This window comes from Helicoverpa zea, chromosome 3 (genome assembly GCF_022581195.2).
Source record: "Helicoverpa zea isolate HzStark_Cry1AcR chromosome 3, ilHelZeax1.1, whole genome shotgun sequence".
Classification (NCBI taxonomy): domain Eukaryota; kingdom Metazoa; phylum Arthropoda; class Insecta; order Lepidoptera; family Noctuidae; genus Helicoverpa; species Helicoverpa zea.
In genome coordinates, this window is record NC_061454.1 from 11,377,493 (window position 1) to 11,400,503 (window position 23,011).

At 37.1% G+C, this 23,011-nt stretch overlaps 3 protein-coding genes across 4 annotated transcripts; 1 reads left to right on the forward strand and 2 right to left on the reverse strand.

Annotated features, from left to right (window-relative positions):
• The first annotated feature begins 64 nt into the window (after positions 1 to 64).
• Positions 65 to 4,571, forward strand: LOC124646251 (DNA excision repair protein ERCC-5 homolog). 2 transcript variants are annotated; one of them, XM_047186366.1, is made up of 7 exons: positions 65 to 468; positions 560 to 735; positions 822 to 1,033; positions 1,158 to 1,353; positions 1,492 to 3,373; positions 3,483 to 3,769; positions 3,844 to 4,571. In XM_047186366.1, the coding sequence occupies exons 1-7, from the start codon at positions 381 to 383 to the stop codon at positions 4,522 to 4,524; spliced, it is 3,522 nt and encodes a 1,173-aa protein (XP_047042322.1). In that variant the 5' UTR covers positions 65 to 380; the 3' UTR covers positions 4,525 to 4,571. The 2 variants fall into 2 exon arrangements, with proteins under 2 accessions (XP_047042322.1, XP_047042323.1); XM_047186367.1 differs by lacking the exons at positions 65 to 468; positions 560 to 735; positions 822 to 1,033 and having other exon boundaries at positions 1,158 to 1,253.
• On the reverse strand, positions 4,567 to 13,339 carry LOC124646252 (transmembrane 9 superfamily member 2). The gene is made up of 9 exons (XM_047186368.1): positions 13,014 to 13,339; positions 12,334 to 12,729; positions 8,504 to 8,659; positions 7,976 to 8,314; positions 7,789 to 7,881; positions 7,340 to 7,545; positions 6,862 to 7,021; positions 6,431 to 6,592; positions 4,567 to 6,173 (listed from the first exon to the last, which is right to left on the reverse strand). The coding sequence occupies exons 1-9, from the start codon at positions 13,131 to 13,133 to the stop codon at positions 5,832 to 5,834; spliced, it is 1,974 nt and encodes a 657-aa protein (XP_047042324.1). The 5' UTR covers positions 13,134 to 13,339; the 3' UTR covers positions 4,567 to 5,831.
• A 527-nt stretch (positions 13,340 to 13,866) lies between these two features.
• Positions 13,867 to 22,672, reverse strand: LOC124645860 (venom serine carboxypeptidase-like). The gene is made up of 9 exons (XM_047185806.1): positions 22,539 to 22,672; positions 21,131 to 21,386; positions 19,408 to 19,582; positions 19,047 to 19,159; positions 18,377 to 18,544; positions 17,729 to 17,896; positions 14,768 to 15,027; positions 14,421 to 14,549; positions 13,867 to 14,162 (listed from the first exon to the last, which is right to left on the reverse strand). The coding sequence occupies exons 1-9, from the start codon at positions 22,568 to 22,570 to the stop codon at positions 13,967 to 13,969; spliced, it is 1,497 nt and encodes a 498-aa protein (XP_047041762.1). The 5' UTR covers positions 22,571 to 22,672; the 3' UTR covers positions 13,867 to 13,966.
• Between the last annotated feature and the right edge of the window lie 339 nt (positions 22,673 to 23,011).

A 23,011-nucleotide genomic window follows, 5' to 3' on the forward strand; every position in this document is an offset into this window, starting at 1 on the left:
AGTCGAGTCGATGAGGGATCGGTCGACCCGCGACGCGCCGACTGACAGACGGCCGGTCATAGGATGTGGGGTTACGCATGGGGCGTGAGAAAATAAAGTGTGGGAAAGAGTGGGCGTTCGCGGCGTAGTAAAACATTTGATATGTTGTAGTGAACCGAACACATATTTACGAACGCAGTGCGCCAGTAGCAATCGTTTCGTTTTATGAATGTGTGCGTAGCCTTAGCGGGTACATTGAGCTCATGAAGCGAAATAGTTGCGATGTGTGAGGAAGAGACCGACGATTGACCGGAGATCTCGTGGGAAACGACCTTTGTTATGTACACTGATATATACATTAGTATAAACAAAAAATCTATTCTGGAATTTAATCGCATGCGATGGGAGTCACTGGACTGTGGCGGCTAATAGAGCCAGCCGGCAAGCCCGTGCCGGTCGAGACATTGGAAAACAAAGTGCTCGCAGTCGGTAAGATAAACGAACGAGTCTTTAAGAAATATTCCTGATTATACAGCTCATTTCAACCAACAAAATTATCTTTTGTTTCCATTGTCATTAGATATTTCAATATGGTTGCATCAGATGGTGAAAGGCTATCAGGATGCAAAAGGAGCTCCTTTACCAAATGCACATCTCATGGGATTGTTCCAACGTCTCTGCAAACTGTTGTACTTCAGAATAAAACCAGTTTTTGTATTTGATGGAGCTTTCCCTGAATTGAAAAAAGAAACTATTGTAAGTTGTGTTCAAGTTGAGACTTGTTTTGTTTATGTTATGTCATCTTGTTTTGTTTACTTTTTAAATGTAAATAATCATTATAGGCTAAGAGACAAGACCATAAAGCAAAGTACAATTCAGAATCTGAGAGGATTAAGAGAGAACTTGCTCTATTGTTAAGTAAGAAAACTGCAATTAGCAGTTTATTAGGAAAAGAAATATCACCACCGAAGAAAAGTGCCAATACATCCGCAGATAATGATGACCTGTTTAAACTGCCCACTTTGCCACAGCAGGAGGATGAAAGTGAATCAGAGTAAGTTCAGATGTAATACAAAGATAAAACTACTTTATATCACTCCAAATAACCTTGATTTTGCTAACTTGCATTTGTAGGCAGCCTGATGAAGCAGAAAGTAACTGAAAAATGCCTGTTCCAGGTCTGATGATGAACAGAACTCCAGCAGCTCCAGTATTGATCTTCACACAGTAGACTTGCAGTCTGATAGCTTCAAGAATTTAGGAGTCAAGGAAAAGTATGATCTACTTATTGAGTTAAAGGAAACAAGAAAAATGAATTCATGGGGACGACTCAAAGAGCTGCCCAAGAACAGTGACACATTTTCTGATTTTCAAGTAATTTTGTATTTCTATCCCTTTGTAGTGCAGCAAAAAATTCATTGAATAGCTTGTGTCAGTCTACATTGAAACAACTTATATAGGAGAATGTAACTTTCAATCTGAGATTAAATATAGTGTAATGCTAATTTACAGATGCAGAGGTTGCTAAAGAGAAGGAAAATACAAGAATGTCTTGAAGAGACAGAAAAAGAAATGGGTGATACAGGAATGTCCTTAAATGATTTAGAATCCTTACTAAATGAAGAAGGTATTGACACCAAAATAGAAACATTACCCTCTAGGCGCATTGCATCCAATGTATCCACAAGATTTCTACTCATCAAAGATGTAAAGCAAGCCTTGGAAGATGCAAAGAAAAGGAAAGAATTGGAAAACAACCCAACCACTAGCAAAATAGAAATTACTGAACTTGATGAAAAACCAACACCAACAACTAGTCAGCCAAACAAAGTTGATGAACTAGAAGATGATTTACAGAAAGCAATTAAAATGTCATTAGAATGTGCTGATGAACAAAATGAAGCTAACACAAGTGTTGTATCTAAAACAGATGACTCTTGGACATCATGTATGACTGACACAGATTATTCATATACAGACTCTGAAGAAGATGATGGCTTTGAGCAACCTGACATGACCAGTGCCAAATCTTATATCATGCAGTACAGCGATTTTACACACAGAGCCATTAACAAAATTGTAACAGATCGTAAAAGGAATAAAAAGAAAGTGAAAGTACCTAAAGTTGATGAAATATTGGAAGAAATTAATAACGAGAAGTCAGTTATTGTTGATAATATTGAATTAACATCTAGTGATGAAGATTGTGTTGAAGGTGGTGAATTATCTGATAGTAGTGGAGAAGATGAGAAAGTTGCAAGTGAGCCTAATAACTCTTCAGAAGATAAGGAAACAGAGAACAATTTTGATTCCACCCAAGCGTCAGTAGTTTGCGTTGAAAATCCAGAGCCAGATATCATCAACCTAGATTCTAGCATAGAAGAAGCAGACAGTGTAACTGAGAAAGAGAATGCTTTCCCTAGAGTTGAAATAAAACAAGAAAATGATTCTAGTGATGAATTTGAAGAAGTCAATACTGTAGAAAAAGATGAAAGTGAGTCCAGTGAGGATGACTTTGAAGAAGTACCTGAAGAAGAAACTAAAACGAAAAAGCCTGTTGTAGAACTTACATTAAATATGGGTGATGCACCAGGTGATGATGATATATTTGCGGATATATTCGAAGATAAAAAGGATGTTGTGAGCGATAAAAAGGAGTTTGTGAGTAATAAAAAAGAAGCAATAAAAGATTCTAAGACTGATAACGAAGTGTCATTTATTAAGGCGGTCAATACAAACGTTGTACCAGAAGAAGTATTTAAAATACCTGATGTGCCTGCACTGAAAAGTATTAGCAAAATTGTTGAACAAAATATGAAACCACAAGTTCAGACTAAACAGGATCCTGTGTTACCTCAGGAAGTAGTCAGTACAGTACAAATAGATAATGTTGTTGATAACTTGAATCAGAATAAACCACAAGTTACTGTAAGTTCTGATAATATGGAAATTGACAATAATTTGTCACATACAGTAAATGATGATGTGCAAAGTAGTATTAATGAAGATTCACACGAAATAGTAAAAGTTACTAACCCACCTAAAGAGGTTCTAACTACAGAACAGTTAAATAATATGGTTGAAGAAATGCAAACTGCAGAGGAAGATTTGGTACAAGAAAAAGGTCGACTGGATCGTATCGGTCGTAATATTACTGAGCAAATGACTAAAGAGGCTCAAGAATTACTTCAAATATTCGGTATTCCGTACATCGTCGCCCCTATGGAGGCTGAAGCACAATGTGCATTCCTAGAAAGTGTGAATTTAACAGACGGTACAATAACAGACGATAGTGACATCTGGCTGTTTGGCGGCAGAACTGTGTACAAGAATTTCTTCAACCAAAAGAAGCATGTTTTGCAGTTTCAATCTGAGAGGATTGAGAAATCTTTTAGTAAGTAATTTTTGAAATTATCTGTATTAGAGTAACATTCTGATCTGAAAGTTTATTATAATTACGTTTCTATGTTTTGTCATTAAAAAATATTTTTTATTTTTTCCAGATTTAAGTAGAGAACAGTTAGTACTCTTAGCACTGCTAGTTGGTAGTGATTACACAACTGGAGTGAGTGGTGTAGGGCCTGTCACTGCCTTAGAGATTCTAGCCTCTTTCCCATTCAATAAGAGACAACTCCTTAGCGAGAGTTCGAAGCAAGGTCGTTACGCACACATCGTGAAGGGATTGCAAGAATTCAAGCAATGGGTCAGAGCTGGAAAGAGGACTGACAACACTAGCCTTAAGAAGAAACTCAAGAATGTTGCCCTCACAGAGGATTTTCCCAGTGTGCGGGTAAGTTTTATTTTTTATTTACTGTCATCTTATTCATTATTCTGTGCCTCTAATATGAAATAAATAAATTTTAGGTGGTCCAAGCCTACTTAGAACCAAACATTGAAAAAAGTGAAGACAAGTTCACTTGGGGCGAGCTAGACATCACAATATTGAGAGATTACACAAAAGCAAAGTTTGGGTGGTCTCAAAATAAATTAGATGAAATCATTAAACCAGTCCTGAAAAGAATAAAAGACCGTAAAACTCAAAGGTCTGTTCAAGACTTTTTCAAGCGGAAAGTTGAGTTTGGGTCATTAGAGGAACAAATGAGTAAACGGGTTAAAGCTGCTGTACAAAAGATGGGTCCTGAGGGGCCCCCCGTAACTGAGAATGAAAAAACTGAAGATAGTACTGAGCCTGCTATTAAGAGAAAGGCTGTAAGCAGTGGGACTAAAGGTGCGAGCGAAGCTGGCACCTCTACTGCTAAGAAACGAAAGAACTTAGAAGAGAATGTACTTATAAATCAAGGCGTAAAGGTTGTGTCACATGTCAAAGACGGAAAATCAGAGTTTGAAATCAAAATACCGAAATCAGATCGCTTCCAAGAAATGATTCCACAAAGAGAAAAGGACAAAAAGAGTTTGTTAGAAAACAAAATGAAAGCAATAGAACTATTCAGAAAAACTAAAATTGATCAAAAGAAGAAACATTTCAAACGAAAGGCGTTACAACCAAAAGAAAAGGCGGAGCTTTCTGAAAGCGACAGCGATTAAATTATTTTTTTATTACGTTACAATAAAAATGAAAAGCATTTGTAAAATAGTTTTTTTATTTATTTACATTAAAACTGTCGTAATGAACTAAGCAGTTTTTAAAATAATGATAAAATTAAATTGCATAATATGCATACGATACATGGTATGTATTTAAACAATAAGTTCTAACATAATATTAATTTAAATTAATAATGTCATCGTATGGAAGTCAACTTCTAATTTTATTTCTTTGTATTTATTTTAGTAGTAGTAAAAGTCGATACACGTTTAGTGAGTTACAAAATATCCCTTTTACAGCTAGTGATTTTAGAGGCACAAAATTTATGTAACTTGCTTTAAATTAAAATAAATCTTTTGCATTGGTATATATTTCATAGATGTCGATTTTCCACACAACAACATAAACAAAAACATAGATCTGAAGTATTCGTTATTCCTAATAATTTTTATTAAAAAATGCTAAATCTCACTTATTTTTAATTGCAAATGTATGATACACGGTTTAAATATCTTCGAATCACATAATTCGTACATCACATTATTTTAGTTTTCTTGATATTGAATAGGGCACATTTAAGTACTATTATTATAGTCAATCCTTTTCTAGACAATTCACGGCTTTTCTAACACTAGTTCTCTTGTGCAAGGTGATAAGTATTAGCTGGGTTCAAATAATAAATACAAATATTTAAGCTTCGATTTTCTTTCACAAAAAAAAAACTTACACATCTAGCGACTAAAGGCGCATACATATTGAAGAAACTCAAAATTTCTAGATTTGCAGAAAATGGATTCTGATTACAACATTCTATAGAGTTTCTAGTCAATATGTATACGACCTAACATTCAAATTAATAATAATATATCTAAATAATAAACAAACGATTAAAAGACGCACAGGAGACTATCAATTTATTAGCGTTATAAACTTTTATACAATTAATCACATTGTGTACAGCAGTCTCACTTGTCACTGACACACGCGCAACATAGGACCGGCGACGCCTGCGCAGCTGATGTGTTGCATCTCGACATCCATTGCAATACAAGTCATGTCTGTGATTCAATAATAACTGTTAAAACTCCCACTAACGGTCTCTTCGTCACCTATAGACCATTTTATAACTCGACGAGACATTTCAGTAAACAAATGGACTAGGCGGAAGTTTCTCACGCAACAAATTAGCGTATTTTTCAGAAAAACAACGCATTGGTGTAACAACTGGCTTAATTTTACATAACAACGCCCACGACGGACTCGTCAATACCGCTGTACGACACTCGATGCTTAACCTAGGACGCGTCTAGTCTACTTTGACGACGCTGTAGATTTTCCTGACGAACCAGAAGCAAGCCATGAACCCTATGGTACCGGTGAGGAGGAAGAATAAGAAGACCATGATGAGGGTGTAGCCGAAGTAGAGGAAGGTGGAGGCGGCGTCTTCGATGTTCAGTTTGGTGACGAAGTAATGGCAGCAGTAGACGAACAGGTACCCGGCCGTGCTGCCCGAACTGAGGAAGGCTCGCCACCACCAGTGGTAGTCTTCAGCACAAAGGTGGAAGTAGCAGAGCAAGATGGTCGTCTCCGAGCATGTGATCACCAGGATCACGAACACCAGAAACAGGAAGCCGAACATGTAGTACATCTGGAATTGAATACACTGGTTATGTCATATAGTAACTAGATTCCACTTGCAGTTTTGTTTTGCAGCTTCCTGAGAAAAACATTTCGCCCACTTGGATAAAATATAGCCAATAGCTTTCTTCGAAAAATGAGTTACCTAAAAGTGTATAGAAGAAAACTAGATGGCCATTAAAATCTACAGTTTAAAACAAGACATTACTCATTAGGATCTATTAAATTATGCTACTATTAAAAGTGAAAATATATGCCAATTCGTACCTGACTGGACCAAAGCGAGTTCAATATGAAGAACAGTTGAATGAAGATGCATCCGAAAGGCAACACTCCGCCCATCACGATGCCGGGCACGGGCTGGGTGTACAGGGACTGTTCTGGAATCTGACGCGGGATCTGGTTCGTGCGCACTGGGTGGTCCAAAATCTGGAAAAACCCAAAAGGATTAACAGCCGAGGTCTATGTATCATGGAACCTCCTAGTATGACATGGAAGAATGTTCCAGTACAACTTTTCATCATGTCGTCTAGTTTTAACCTAACAAACTTTAGTGTCAAGACGTCTTGTTCGATGCTGCGTAAAATTGTAGTGCTATTAAGATAAAACCTGAAGAGACGTCATCTTACTAGTGTTCAAGGAGTGCTGAATTACATTATTCTCAACAATTATTTAATACATAAAGATTATCAACTTACTCTCTTCCTAAATCCGAAGTAAGCGCCGATAAAGGTGAGCGGTACAGAGACTCCGAACCACAGAGCGAGTAAAGCCACCAGAGTCGAGAACGGAACCGACGCTGATGAACCCTTACCCCAAAGCACCAGGTTCATTATGAAGAACAGGGAGAACACCACGCTGTAAAAGAAGACATGCATCTTTAAAAATGAACTTCATCTAACTTTTGCGAGTTCTGATACAACTATTTTTGTAGTCAATAAGTTTTTAGGTACAAGGCATCTATCTAAAATCTTGTGCTAAGGGCTGAAAGGTAATTATAGTATATTGACTATTTGTACGTATGTGTAAGCTGGAATTTTAACAACATATTGGAAGTGGATTTTTAGCAAAAATATATCTTGATGTAGTAACAAAGGCTGATATTGAGTGTTCAGCAGCATTTAAAACGTACTCAATTTGTCAGTGTAATAAGACTTCAAGATAATTTGCACTTACCCAGGACACACCATAGAAGTCAACAAAATATTGCTCTTCCACCGTCTACCTCCGAAGCTCTTGTAGATCCTCGCGCTGACATATCCAGCCGCCGCTCCGAGCAGCACCCACGCGACCAGCGCACACGTCATCAACGCGCCGCGGTTGGCGGGAGACAGGAAGCCGAGACACGCAAACGCCAGTGTTACCAGGGTCATGCCGAATACCTGGAACAATGTTGCCAGGTTTATGTGATTTATCGTAAATTCCCAAGTTTACCAACATCATTTATGTTTTCTTAAAGCAACTGTTTACTATGAATTTTCAAGTTCAATTTTTAAACAGTTTTTAGGAGTTCATGGTTCACGGGGAAAATGGGCCTTTTTTTTTTCTTTTAAGGTTAGTTAGCTTATGCTGCATTTTTTTTTGTATTGCTTCAGAGTTAAAAAGGTGCTACTAGATGAGTTTACCTGAGATCCAGATCCAAGGAATACAGCCAGCAGCATACCGCGACGAGGCGGGCGAAATACGTCACCGTGTACCAACTTCCAACCAAACTCTTCCTGCAATTTCGTACAAAAATGTGAAATACAAAGTTTAACTAAGTGCCTGAACTGCTGAAGAAAATAATCGTTTTCAAATTAATAGGCGTCTTACCTGTGCATCTTCTCCACACTCCATTTGGTTATATCTTGCAATATCTTTGTATAAAGTCCTGAGCAGGATCATGGCTACCATACCACTGAGAAACAGGACTATCACCAAAGAGTTAAGAATAGAGAACCATTGTATGTTCGTTTGTGGCATAGACTCGAGAATGTAGTCCCATCGGGAAGACCACTTGATAGTGTTATTTTTTTTAAAGGTGACGCTGTACGTGTAAGTGACGTTGAAGGTCTTGTCGGAATCGAGTTCAGTCGGGATTTGAAGCTCGGCCGCGCGGGCTCCGCACTCAGGGTTCTTCGGGTTTGTGTGTCGAATGCTGGCTGGTTTGATCTAGGGAAAAAATATAATGCAAATTACCACGGAGAAAAAAACTTTTTAACATAACTTAACGATAACAGTGTTTCATGCTTATCTTCTCTTGTTAGCACTGTTTTGTTGTACTAACAAAGTTGTGCAAAAGGCAAATTAACATGATTTAACCATGTTATGAAATGGCAGCACTAAAGGTGTTAACTTTACCTTAGCAGAGATAATGCGTCCGCCGTTTTCACCGAACGCGACGCCCCACTCCTCTTCGCCGCCGCTATGGTAAGTAATCTCTATATCAACGTGGTTGAAGAGGTAGTAAGCGCCAATACGACTCGAGTGACCGTTCACGATCGGCGTGCATGTATCCTAAAACAAAACAAATATTATTTATTTACAGGTGTAATAAACATTCATATATATCATAAAGAGGAAAGATCTGATTGATTGTTTGTTTGATACGAATAGGCTCCGAAACTAATAAACCGATTTGATAAGTACCTACACAGTGAAAGAGCTACACTATTCCCAAGGAACATAAACTATATTTCATACGAATACGGACAATAGTTCCCATTGGACGCGGGTGCAACCGCGGGAAAACAGCTATTAGAATAATATAACTACAGATTTTTTTGTACATTTCACCATAAGCAGTTGAAGGCAGTACCGGTCGTAAAATATTTTATCGCGCAAATAACTCTTTTTTGTGTGCGTTATAAATGAAGGCTTGCATTTAGCAAATTCATAAAGCGATTTATTTCCGTAGCAAGTATCGATTTAAGAATGACTACTTATTTATATAAATAGGTAGGTGACTTATCAATAAAACAGAAACTAGAGAATGTAGAACTATTATAATGTACTACTACTAATGGAGAACTATTGAATGTGCAGTGCATTTAACGAGTATATTTTTTCGTAGTCGGCACATTATTTTTGATTAAATGTATGTAACAATACTATCCCTTGCGATAACATTTAATAATACAACGTACAATTATCATAACTAGAAATATTAATTAATTTAACACATTATAAGTTACAATTGATTGCATTCATAGTTTGAGTCTAATATTTGAAATTGTAATTAAAAGTTAAATAAAGCCACAAGCCATGTTCTGGGAGGCAACACATCATAAGAACCTATAATTGAAGTAATATCTGTGAATGGACATTTATACGGTATATTTTTAAAGCTCTTATACGACGATAAAGCCAAGCCATTGTCAAAATAGGAAGGACCTATCAGATCAATTGACTTTAATAATTTAGGCTTTCACGTGTCATCGATATAGTAACACGTTATTATTTCTTAATCAGATGAATTTTTAAAATGAGTCATAATTATCATTTATGAGTATTTTTCAGGGTTTTACGTAACCACTGAGGAAATGATGTATATTCATTCCATAACTAACGGCCCTAAGCTTTATGAGTTTGACGATAAATATCTTTATGCTCACAGGATATTCATAATTATATCCTCACAGCGGATGAGAGTATTTAACATATTTCTAATTTTCCGGCAAAACTGTAGAGTAAATTCGCAGCACTGATAGTTTAAAGGTTTTTTGTTTATCTAATTAATGTAATATTACAACTTTTAACAACAGGTATAATTCTTATAGTTAAACAACTTTTATTCGAAATATTGTCCTTTTCTAGTGTGAAAGAATTTTTAATTACTTATTCCATAAACGGCTATTATTATTCAATTAATAAGCTATGTATTTGTAAAGAAAATTATCGAAAAATCTGTGTACGATTCATAATCATTAAAGTTTTTATTTGTAAAAAAAATGGATTAGGGAAATAAATTAGAAAATTAAAGTTAAACGCGATAAACACGACCTATGTGACTAATTGATAAATAGTGTTACTGATAAAATTATCTTTATCCAATTAAAAAACATGGTTAAAAATTATTTATATGCCTAAATCAAGTTGCTAGTTTGCAACAATGAGTGTAAACAATATTGTTCCCGGCATTCGGAAAATATCGCGCCTGACAAAAGTTACCTATATAGTTAAGAGATCAGAGTAAGATGTTTGAGAGAGCATGTAACCTTTTTACAGATAAATTAAACTCACATGCCGCTGGCGCAGGCGTAACCACGTGGACTAAGGATTTAAAAAAATAATTGTACTTTAGGAATGTAGTTTCTCAGCTAAAATGTCATGTTATATGTAGTTACCACATTATTGTATTGGGGTTGAGGCCTTTGGGGGGAGAATCCTCATGGACTTCCTCCGCCGGGGGAGAGACAGAGGGGTGTGCCGGACTCTTAACGGTCAACTAGACTTAGGAAACCATCCTGACTATAGGTTTGCACCCAATGAAATGTTTAAAAACTTATACATAAAATACAAAAATAACTGACAGCTATACTATACATAAATTAATTTTCACTGGAGAATAATAAACAAGTATGTGAAGTGAGAGTAAATAACAAAACTGTAGTTACTATAACATGTATCTATGAAAATGTGTTCTACTGAATATGTAATTGGTCAACTGCATAATACTGCTATTAATAGTAATGAATTTTATCATCACATTTTTCCAAAATAAAAGCAATTTGTCAAATACTTACCTGTATGTGCTGAAAATTATATCCATTTAGATTTGGATTATATATGTTATTTATTTTATTTAAATATTACAGCTATTGCAAAGAAAGCAAATAAACTATATTTCACAAAGTTGTTGCATATCAAAAAGGCCAAGGTGAGGGAAAACAGACTGCACAATATGTATTTATCAAAATAATAATTAATTTTCCCTTGCATACACCAGTTACACTAATTTCCTATCCTCGATATTGAAAATTATACCGGTTTAGTAGCATATGCATACACATATGTATATTATGCAAGTGAGTAAAGTTTAACAGTTTGTTTTAATTCACTGTATTATCTAAGATTTAGAAATGAACAGAAAAATCTTTTAAGAAACTTTTTAATACTGATTAGAAAGATACAAAATATTAAGAGCATTCTCATTTGTTTGCCCATATCTGCCTTTTTGCTCATGCATGCGTTTCGGATGGCACGTTAAACTGTAGGTCCCGGCTGTCATTGAACATCCTTGGCATGCGTTACGGGTAGTCAGAAGCCAGTAAGTCTGACACCAGTCTAACCAAGGGGTATTGGGTTGCCTGGGTAACTGGGTTGAGGAGGTCAGATAGGCAGTTGCTCCTTGTAAAGCACTGGTACTCAGCTGAATCCGGTTAGACTGGAAGCCAGCCCCTACATAGTTGGGAAAAAGGATGATGATCTGCCTTTTCGCTCAACTTGTCTTCTTTTCATTTTATTCATTAAGTTTATATTACTGTTCTGTAACCAGGGAGTGAACTGCCTTCTGATGCTGCCTAGTTCAGGAGGAAGAGTTTCACGATAAATGAGTTTGGTTCAGAAATAAAGAAATTATTTTTCTTTATCCTCCTATCTGATGTCATCTCAAGTCTCAACAGTAACATTATATCCTATGATCTTTTCCCTCCTATTCAATATTTATTTGTAGTGAAGTAAAGAAGTAATGTTATAACTGACATTTAATCCATAGGTGTTTAAATAGTATTTGGTAAATAGGTATGTTTTCATAATGCAAATAGTAAAATTTTAAATAGCTTTGTGTACCTAGGTGTCCTACATCTTAATGACTAATTAAGTTCTACATGCCCTTCAAAAATGTTAATTTTCAATTTAACATTTACTATTTAAAAATGTATTTTAGTCCATGAAAAGTTGTCATGATATTTTTTTTTCTAGAAGTTAAGCAGTATGCATATTAATTTATGCAAACACATGATATAACTACAAACTCATCGGTAAATAACTTTCACTACTAGCATTATAGTATTTATCTAACTAATTGGCCACTTAAATAATTAACCACACACAAAACTTATTGATCCATGTGATGTGTATTTTAAAAAGAATAGAGAAAGTGTGTTAAATTAAATGTTGATTTGAATAACTATCAATAGAGAATTGTTCTTTAAAACTATTATTGTCAATGGTTATATTGATGTACTTACCATATCTTTGCGCACTTGGCAGCCCATGGGGAACCCAGTGCTGCAGTAAGTCTTCCCGCCCTCGTTAACCAAGTAGCACCAAGTCACAGGCATGTTGTCTAAGATCCAATGGTGCTGGTAAGAGAGTGCCATACCCATCTTCAGTAGGTTCAACCGTTTGATAGAATCTGTGTCCGAGCCCCTGTAAGTCTTTGTGCACACAGGCTTGCATTCGACATTCTTTAGGAATTCAAGTTTGTATGGACTCGGCCGTATTCGCTCCCCGAACACCACTTGCCCGAGGTTCTCCACAGGTGATTGGCTCTCATCAGAAGTACAAAAGTCAAAGTGGTGGTATTCAAATGGAATCACTGATTCTTCTGTGTTCAATCTATTTACATACAGCGGAATTTCAGTCTGAAATAGCAACATATTAAATTAACAATCCGTTAATTGGCATTTGGATGTGCTTATTTAATATCGTTATCGTGTTTTATGAGTTTTTTAACTATTTGTTATAATCGGTTGTATTTTACGTTGCTATGCGAACTTTGCGATAATATTTCTTATACTGTAACTGTCTTAGAACAGACTAAAAGAACAATACTGTAATAATTAAGTTTCTTCGAAATGATTGTCATGTCGGCAAAAGATAATAATGATTACAAACAAGAAACCTTCAATAAATAGAGATAGCTTACCTTGCACGACTTGCTAGTATCATCACTGGCTATACAATAGTTCACAGGGGCTAAACCCGGCAAATAAAACGCACGAATAGGCGTCAAAAGCAGCAATGCGCAAACCACATACAACGACATGACGTGATGTTATTACACGACTTCCGTTGCTAAAATACTGTGCTAATACAGTTATTTGTCCTAATCTTCAAGAAGAAAACTACATAATCATATTTACTATGAATACTTTATTAATTACGGTACGTTTATCTAAATATTCCTATTTTATTTCGTTGAATGTTCCCTTTGCCTGCGCACTCTCGAAAACGTCACCACTACTAGTGTTGCTGTTTGTAAAAAGAGCTGAATGTTGTCAATTTGAGATTGTAGCGATGAAATTCTCGCTATAACATAGCGTCTGAAGTGTTTTTGGTAAGTGTCGAATCTTTTTCTATCAGCAATTTTATTTACTGTCTACTGCAGAGTGATGTAATGAAATATTAAAATAATTTAAAAATAACAAGTAAAATTATATTATGCAACAAAAAATAGTCTATAGTAAAAATGAATGTCTTTCAAATTGTACGTCTAGGCTGCTCCTTTTTGAACTAAGCTGCATCCATTCAACGGACGGGTACATTGGACGGACCTACTATTTAGTTAACAGAACCTACTCCCAAGTTGCATGGACTCGGACGTACCATATACCATTACGTCCATTATTTTGCATGACCAACCATCAAATGACGTGGATGTACTTACCAACAAGTGCTTCGGGCCCTCCAAGGCGTCACAAACTTACTATCAAGTTGCACTTTTCAGACATTCCTCAGTAGCAGAGCCAATAGGGAGATATTAAGAGTTATACAACAACTTTGGGCATTATTTATTTAATAGAAATAATTATGCATTTTCCATCGTACAAACAATCCCGAATATAACTAAGTAAGCGTATAGTAAGATCTTCGAGTCGACTACTGCACTGGCAAGGGACTTCGTCGCGGCAAGTTTTTTTCTGAGTTCACTAGGCTGCCAGTATCATCGTCCAGTGAGATGCCCCGGGCGAAGGCAGAGATAAGACCGAGTGAGGCGGCTGGCTTGTCTGCTGGCACCATGTGACCGGCACCTCGGATCATGACCTCTGTCAGATTGGCAGCTACTCGGTAGTACCTATAAAAACGAAATGTTAAATTAGCAAACTTTTTCAAAGCTTAGGTACTGGCAAAGACTTGTCTCCAAATAAGTCTCAGGGGACCCTGTGTATTTAGAATAAAAAGAAGTAGATTTTGTGCTATCAGGACGAGGAGAGGCAATAGCTTTATGTAATTTGTAAAGTTTACTCTATCCTGAGTAGGAAAATCGACTTCGATGTCACAGTGTTGTTCCTTTTGTACAAAGTGTTCTGGTAAAGTACTCGAGTAAACTTACCCAGCTAATTTGCCATCATGGTACCAGGGTGATCGCTTCGCCTGTGCAAACTGTGAAGATCCAGAGAATGACAACGAGTCATAGGTGTTCACTGACGGGTGGTACGCAACTATGATGTCCAAATGACCACTGGAAGCAAATTGAAATACATTAATACATTCCACATCTCGAAACATAAATAAATATAGGATTCACCAGATTCAGAAGTATCTTTGAATGAATATAATAAGCCACTATGAAAGAAAAAATAGAACTATCCTGAACACGTGAGCAAGGGAAAATTAAAAAAAAATATTAGAATATTAAAAACTTAACTAATGTAGGTAGTAGGTCCATAGAAAACTTACTTGTAAAGCATAACCTTGTAGTTCTCCAACAACTCTTCGAGCCACATTTTAGCGCTGCCCATGAAGTCAGGCACAAGTTTCCTGTACACCACTCCTATAGACGTGAAGTTAGTGTTGCCAACATGCAGCGCCTTCCTGACCTCACTCCTCTGAAGGAAGTCCATGTAGGCTCCGTCTAGATCGATGTCATCTTGCAGGTAGTTGTACAGGTTCGAAAGCTTTGACCGTGTCAGGAATATTTGGAGGAGGTAGTTGTAGTACTGGGGACAATCAGGAAGACATTATTAGGGTTGTACAGTTGCACCAGAGACTACTCTATGCTTCTGGGGAAATGTTACGTGCAATTTCGTGGAGCTATTCAAATTTAGTTTTTTTAATCTTTACACTTCAGAAATTGTATTCTTTCAAAATGTTGGACTAACAGTCTGGTTGTCCAGAAATTCACGTGGCCCACGGCGACCGAGGAATCAACAGCCCCGGATCTAGGGGGGGCAAGCCGGGGCCTGTGCCCCGGGCGGCAAATTCAGGGGGCGGCAAAATCAGGCGGCTGCCAAATTCACACTTCACAGACCAATGGATAACGTGTTGTAGGTTCAGAGTAGTAGATAGATGGATAACTCATCATTTATTTAACTTTGACCACGGAATAAATAATAGCACAAGTACAGCAATTTCATGGCCATATCAACTTGACCGATATCCTGCACCACTGCACGAACATTTATTATTCACGAGGCGAAGTTTTAGCAAACTAAAACTGATTAAAAATTATTTGCGATCATCTATGAGCCAGGAACGCTTATCGCATATATTTATTTTTATTTTAAATCCTACATCACAGATTACTGTAATGGTTAGGTACCTACAGCGCCATCTTAACCTATGGTGCAGGGTGTGCGCATGACCCGGGCGCCTTGCTCGGTCTCAGGGGCGCCATGGGACGCCCCACCACCAGGAAATTTCGATGAAATTACATTTCGATACTGACAAGGAAAGTTTCTAAAAAAGTCGCCTTCGCTTTGTTTGATTGATCATTTTGATTATTTTTTACTTTTAACATCCTCCAACTAAGTGAAAAAATTCTTGCTCGCTACGCTCGCGGCTAAATGACAACGCGGCTGTTTTTCTGATTGTTTATTATTTTTATTGACTCGGTCGTCGGTCATTGATTCAGTCTCTAATCACGTTTTCTTTTTATTTGTACATAATTCCCAGTTAAATTTGTGAGTCTTCACACAAATAATTTAAAAAAATTCGCGCTCGCTACGCTCGCGGCTACTTGTTGCTTTACAATGTCCTTTATCAGGTACTTTTGTGTCGCGGGCTCAAAAAATTTCGCGCTCGCTTCGCTCGCGCAATATTATACATGCATTGCCTCAATGATTTTATAAGTCAAGTCCACACTGCCTTAACTTTTATAAGTCAAATGCAGTAGCGGCGTAAGCGGGGGGCGGAGGGGGCGGTCCGCCCCGGGTACCACATCTCGGGGGGTGCCATCTTGGTCGACACATATCTGCATGACCAGGATGGCGCGGGTAGAAGGGACAAGTCACATTCTTATCTGCGAAGCCTAGGTTCACTACCATTTACTGTTTCATTTTCTTTATATTCAAATTTTAAACAAAACTACGACAGAGCATGCGCGAGACATCGAGGCGGTCACCCCTCTCAGTCCGACTGTCACCCCTCTTTTATATGTTTGCTTTATCTGATTACTTAAATTAATTCCTCAAAGTTAGAAAAAAAAAATCCGCTCGCGGTTCTTTCTTAATTTCTATTTTGTTCTGCCCTTGCTTTTTGAGTACTCAATCTAACAAAAATTTAAAGCACCGAAGTAGCAAAAACAACTGTCGCTCGCTTCAGTCACGGTTTCTTTTTATTTGTGCTTAATTCAGAGTTAAATTACAGTCCTCAAAAGTAACAATTAAAAAAATTCACTTTACAGTGGTTATTTTTAAGTTGTTTAGGCGCTATTTGTAAGCGGAGGTGGAGGACTTTGGTATCTCACATCCAAAAAGTTTTGCGCAGCTGCCTCACTTTCCGGTGGTTTTTTTTTTCAAACTTGTTTGAGTACTTTTGTGTTCCAAAACTCAAAAATTTCGCGCTCGCTACGCTCGCGGCTTCTTCACTGTACAGTGCTTTTTTTCAAACTTGTTTGGGTACTTTTGTGTTAACAAACTCAAAAATTTCGCACTCGCTATGCTCGCGGATTCATTTACCGTTTTTTTTTTTTAATTGGGATCTTTCCTACATCTCGAACATTTCTGGGGCTCACTGTAGGTTTTTTTTTACTACGTGATTATATTCTGTCGTTTTTTTTTTGGGGAGGTGGGGGATGCTCGATAAGTAGTCCGCCCCGGGTGCCACCCGATGCTACGCCGCCACTGGTCAAATGTAGTAAAAAATATATATTTATGGAGTCCTCAAAAACAAAAAAGTTTGCTTGATGCTTGTTACAGCGCTGTTTTAAACTAATTAACTTTTTGTGTCCCAAATTAAAAAATTTGCGCGCTCGCTTCGCTCGCGCTGCTTTTTACAATTACATCATTCTGTCTCGACTTTCATAACTTAGACCGCCAACAGTTTGAGCCTACAATGAATTGGACAAATTTTTTGAAGTCCTTTACCTACCAAATAGTGCACTTCATTCGAACGTTCTTATTTATATTCCTTGTAACTACTCTAAGTACTTCAATACATAGATGGCGCTTGGGTGATGATTGCAACCAGGCGCTACATGAGCTAGAGACGGCCCTGCCTGCCTACATATTGATAGCTAAAATTATATGGATGATAAAAGTGAAAATAAACATAAGTAGGTAGGCGGGGCGGCATTTTGCAAATTTTGCCCCGTCTAAAAAAAATTGAAGATCCGGGCTGGGAATCAATATTAACATAATATTACTCATTCTGTAATCGAGTCTTGAATCGTTAGAAAAAGAAAACATGCTATTTACTTACAGCATAAGCCTTCACCATCTCGCCATTATTGATGAACTGTACGACTGCCGTTTCCAAGTGCTTCATGAAGTTTGCAGAATTGTCGTCAACTAAGCCGACCTCTCGCACGAAGTAACTGTACCTTTGCAGAGTTAGGGGATCTATGAAACCGTTGCCGATGGCAAGGCCCTGAAAAATTTAACAAACGTTAGTAAATTCGTTTCTTTACCTGTAAGTAACCAGGATGTTTCGCGATGTGTCTGCGGGTTTCATTTTCTACCACTTGGAGACCTTCTAACCAGATAAATTACGCCACTCGGGGATGAAGTTGCACAAGCTGGCCTAGGTCTACGTGAAATATATTAAGTACAGCCACCTCATAATGCGAGAGCAGATCGACATTATAGATTTTTTTGGTTCAAAAATATAAAGGTTAAGTACCACTGTGCTGGTCAGCTATGTTTTATTAAGGTAGGTATCGTAGGGGAGATATAAGACAAACAGATCATTTCTCCTTAAGCCTGCCTTAAATACATAAGTACTAAGAAATGGCCTCCTGGTTGGTAAACTCTCCTGCTATAACAACCTAATGCTATAGTAAAGTTATTAATCTTATTTTCTAATCGCCGCAATCCACTTGTGTCTATTCAATTCGGTTTAGGTACCTACGTGAAGATTAATAGGTTCACGCTCATGTTTGTGCCAAAGGATCTGCACACCGAGCGAAGGTATATGTTTCCCCGCGTACGACTCGCCAGCAATCGTGAGAGGAGCTTTCCTTAACTCCGGGAAGATTGTAAGGAATTGCTGCAGCGCTTCGTAGAGATTTTCTCCGATCTGAAAGTGTCAAATTAGCTTAGGTTACGATTATCATGTTTAAAAAATAGTTATCTTCTCTTATCTTCTCTTATATATAAAAATGAATTGATGTTCGTTAGTCTCACTAAAACTCGAGAATGGCTGGACCGATTTGGGTTATTTTGGTTTTAAAATGTTCGTAGAGGTCCAGGGAAGTTTTAAACGATACGAAGTTTGTTGGGTCAGCTAGTGTAGTTATAAATAAATAAATAGATAGGCCAGCAAAGAACTTTGGGGGAGGCCTAGTTATTTTGTCCTCCGTGGGGAGGCCTTTATCCAGCAGTAGACGTCTTTCAGCTGAATCGACGATGGCGACTGTTATCATTATTACTTATGAATTAAGTCGATTTTTTCGGTTACTTACCATAGACAGCATCAATACATTCATAAGGCAAAATACTGTCGCTATTGCGGAAATCCTTAGCATTTCTGACTAATAGTGAAAACAAATGACGTAAGTAAGTATGAAGTAAGTAATTACCGTGGTTTGGTTGGTGGCATATCCTCTGTCGTCATCGGTGAAGCTGAACCCGGTACCCACTGGGTTGTCGATGAACAGCAGCGAGTGGTTCTTACCCCACGAGTGCTGGATTTCTGGTGGAAGATTTTTTCTTTATATTTCTTTTAGAGGTACCTATCTCTATATCAAGAAAAGCTTACAAATTGCATTAAATAGATCTTGATAAAATGAACTAAGATTTATAACTGAAGTATAATGAAGTAATTTTTCAAATCGCACACAAACTCTCCAGCTTTATAATTTAGAAACGACGAATAGTCCCTAAGAAAACTTATACGTAGAAATTAGTATTCAACAGTGTCAAATCTGTAACGTTTCTCACCTTCCAAGTTATTGTCCTTAGAGACAAAGAAAGGTCCAATTTCCGTGAAGAGTCCATAAAGCGAAGAAGCTCCTGGACCTCCCTGGAGCCAGATGATCCAGGGTGTGTCTTCCGCTGACTTCCCAGATACTGGGAAGTACCAGAACCATAGGTTGGCGTTGTATTCTTTGTTCACCTGTTATAGAAAAATCTAGCTATAAAATTACGCTTCTAGAACCAGGTAAATACATGGTTCATGTAGGTAGTTAGTTAATAGTTTTTCCTTAGGCATGTTACATAAAACTACAACCTAAGTACGAAACACACTCCTTCCACTATGAATATTTTCTCATCTTAAAAAAGAGCTCTAAGCGTTATATTCGAGTCAGAGCGTAGTGTAAGGTAGTCAACATCGAGATTGAATTTTATATCATCAGTTCGCTTAATATGACCAGCTAATTAGATGCAAAGGCAGTTAGAATACAAATTAGCATGGAGGATACAGCAAAGAAGGTTTAATTGTATGTAAATAAATATGTCCACCTACTTACGCTTGTCACCAATCTACCGAGTGGGATTGAGCTTCGCTAATTGCAAGACCATTAAAATTATGACATTGTTAAGAACCAGTAAGGTGACTTGAGTACTAGTTAGGCATAAAATATATAAGTATTAGGTACCCAGTGCAAACTAATTATACAAGCTGTTGATTTGCGTCCGTGCCGTATTCAAGGAGGTAATTATGCTAATGATTCTCGACCCAAATCAATAAAAAAATTGGTACGTAATTTTTTTTCTCTAATTTTTTTTCGGAATTCCGTAAATGTCATCTAGCCTTATTTAAACTTTTCGCGTATGTTACTGGCGTTAAAACCGTGCTGCACCCTCACACAAACGCAAACACAAAGCATACGCAACGATCACTCATAAATTTCATTCATAAAATTGGGTTACTTCGGAAATACCACGACATTACAATGACAATTAAAACAGTGCATATTAGTTATTTCCCATCTACTGTAATTGCAATCGATTATTTACGTATTGTATGTCCTCCTCCTGAACTATGGCACGAATGCAAATCAACACCTTGTATAGTAGCCCACCTTAGTCATACGAACTTAGGTTTATCCTTATTTTTTTCTATTCACATGGGTCCTCTTTAATGTCTTCCTTTACCAAAAAAGAACGTTGGGCAATGATTGATGGACATTCGCGGTGCCATGTTTTACTTTTTGAATTAGTTATTTATTATTAAAACAATCTGATCCAGTTTGTTCCGATTGAAAATTATTTTTATTTCTAGTTTTTTGTAGATACAACAATAACGTCTTCTTCTTTATAACTAAACTTGTTTTTAAAACGGCATTCTTGATCATCGTCATTTACGGAAACACCGTAAAGATTAACTGCATTTCTTTTTATTAGCAGTTTGTTTTGAGTAGGTACCCAACTCCTGTAGATTTTAAATTCTTACATTACATAGTTAATAAACTTAGTTATTAATTCCAATTTTTAATAACATTATGAGAGTAATACAAAAAAAAAACAAAATACGAGAAAAATCGGGCTGAAGTCTTCAATTATTCTTGCGGTGGTAGTTACGTAGTTATTAAGTAAGTGTTAAGTAATTTCATTAAGGCGTACCTTAACATAGGTTAAACATAAGTTTCAATGTTGAGAGCACAGTTCTATATATCTTCGTACATCTACTTAAGCTTATACAAAAAAAAATATAACTCACCGTCAAATACCCAGCATAGCTGTCCATACCGGGCAGCAGGTACTCCGGGTCAACATAGGCCGCTTTCCTGGCTTCATCCAGCTTCTTTTCCTCAATATACGGCGTGAGAAGCAGAGGCGAGCCCGCGTCATACGACGTCCTACCGCGACCAGTCTTGTAGGTCCTCTCCATGAAGGTTAGAATAGGCTCTGGGGCCTCTCCCGGTGGGAGGTCGGGTAGAGGCGACCGGTCCGCGGTTAATCCTTGGTGTAGGCATCTGTGTAATTAGGTACATTTTATGTTAAGCTGGCACTAGATTGAAATAGAATCTAGTAGTTGAGAATTTGGTAGTCCCCATTATTATGCGATTAGATTTCGTCCGCAACTTCGTCCGTGTTCTGAGGGAACTGAGTACATTCCGCTCCCGGATTGAAACTAGTTTAAACTCTGTCTGGGGTATCACTATCTCGAAGCCTCATCTTATTCTTATTTGGATCAGCCGATTTTACGTGAAAGGGTAACACTAAGTAACACAGTTTATCATTTGTAATAGTATGCGTCTTGCTTGTGATACGCAATAGTCTTGATTAGAATGTTCGAAAGGGAATCGTGGATACCTTTACTAAACATATGTAGTAGTAGGCACAAATAGCAGGTATCAACACAACACACATTCAATTTGTGTCCACCGGGAAATGCAAAATTTCTAAGCCAAATTGAACAGTTGCAATGTTGCATTTATTGCTTGGTGCTTGCACTGCTTGTGGATAGCGTCACCGTTATGACGCTACGTATGATCACGTAGCTATTTGTCTATTGTGAAAAACCTTACAATGTGTCAGCTACCTTATGAACTACGTATGTACTACGCATAGCGTCAAAACCGTGTAAAGAGTTAATCATAAGTGTAGAAAACCACAAGGAAAAGTGACTAATGAGTAATAGGTAGGTAAGCTCTTTTGATATGAATTTTCCGCAAAGGTCTTAATATTTGTTCAATTTGTGGTTTGTAATTAATTAAGATCCGCTATTCCCTTAACATTTAAAAAAGAGTAGAATGTTGAAACCAAAAAATAAGTTAAACAAGAATTAGTTAATAAGTTTAATTTAAGTGATAATTCGGTTCAATTAAGTTTATAAAAAATAGGTACCTATAAGATTGAAATCGTAAATATAAACAATTTAAATTGTTACTTAAAGTTATTAAGAAATTAAGAAAACGATCCTACCGGTAGGGCTTTTGAAGAACAACATTAACTTAACAATTAATGACATACTTAACCATCTTAATTATCCATAAAAATAAATAGATAACTATGTAGTTAAGTCTGTACTAAAAGTAGACAATTAACAAAAGGTCTATCCAATAAACCCAACCATAGACCACCCTTTCCCGCCCTTTAATTACAGAAGAAAAAAAAGCACTTACGTCAACAAGACAAATGTGAAAAGGAGGTCCATATCGAATTCGGTGAGTATGAGGCGAGGGTGCTTCGCGTGTCGTCTGCCACAGCGGAATGGGCCCGCGTCCTAGCCACGGGAACTTTGTATAGTCAGCCAGTTTTCAACGTGCACTTGCGTCTTGAACTTGGATTTATCTCGATCTTGTATACAGGGTGCTTTGGTTTGGTTTGTTATTGGATTTTTATGTGGTATAAAAAATGTGGGGAAATTGACTAACTGATGGTCAGTGTATTACGCTTACTTTAATTTACTTGATGTGATTTTGGAAACATTACTAATTAGAATTTTACTTCCCATAATAAAAATGGCATACTTTGAAATCTGTGGTTAAGCAGATAGAGTACCTCGATTTAACAGTAGAAAATAAATATAAAGTAAAAAAATAAATAATAAGTAGGTACTCCTCACAATTATATTCGAATTAGTGAGCAAGCTTAC

Bases quoted from the DNA above. Each gene is read 5' to 3' on its own strand.
- LOC124646251 (XM_047186366.1), top strand. From the start codon at position 381: ATGGGAGTCACTGGACTGTGGCGGCTAATAGAGCCAGCCGGCAAGCCC. The intron at 1,034-1,157 runs GTAAGTTCAGAT...TGCCTGTTCCAG, and splicing joins GAGGATGAAAGTGAATCAGA to GTCTGATGATGAACAGAACT. The intron at 3,374-3,482 runs GTAAGTAATTTT...TATTTTTTCCAG, and splicing joins GAGGATTGAGAAATCTTTTA to ATTTAAGTAGAGAACAGTTA.
- LOC124645860 (XM_047185806.1), bottom strand. From the start codon at position 22,570: ATGGACCTCCTTTTCACATTTGTCTTGTTGAC. The intron at 17,897-18,376 runs GTAGGTACCTAA...TAAATTTTTCAG, and splicing joins GTGAACCTATTAATCTTCAC to GGCCTTGCCATCGGCAACGG. The intron at 14,550-14,767 runs GTAAGTTTTCTA...ATTTGCTTCCAG, and splicing joins TACAAGGTTATGCTTTACAA to TGGTCATTTGGACATCATAG.
- LOC124646252 (XM_047186368.1), bottom strand. From the start codon at position 13,133: ATGTCGTTGTATGTGGTTTGCGCATTGCTGCTTTTGACGCCTATTCGT. The intron at 7,882-7,975 runs GTAAGACGCCTA...ACGAAATTGCAG, and splicing joins AGTGTGGAGAAGATGCACAG to GAAGAGTTTGGTTGGAAGTT. The intron at 6,174-6,430 runs GTACGAATTGGC...ATTCAATTCCAG, and splicing joins ACTCGCTTTGGTCCAGTCAG to ATGTACTACATGTTCGGCTT.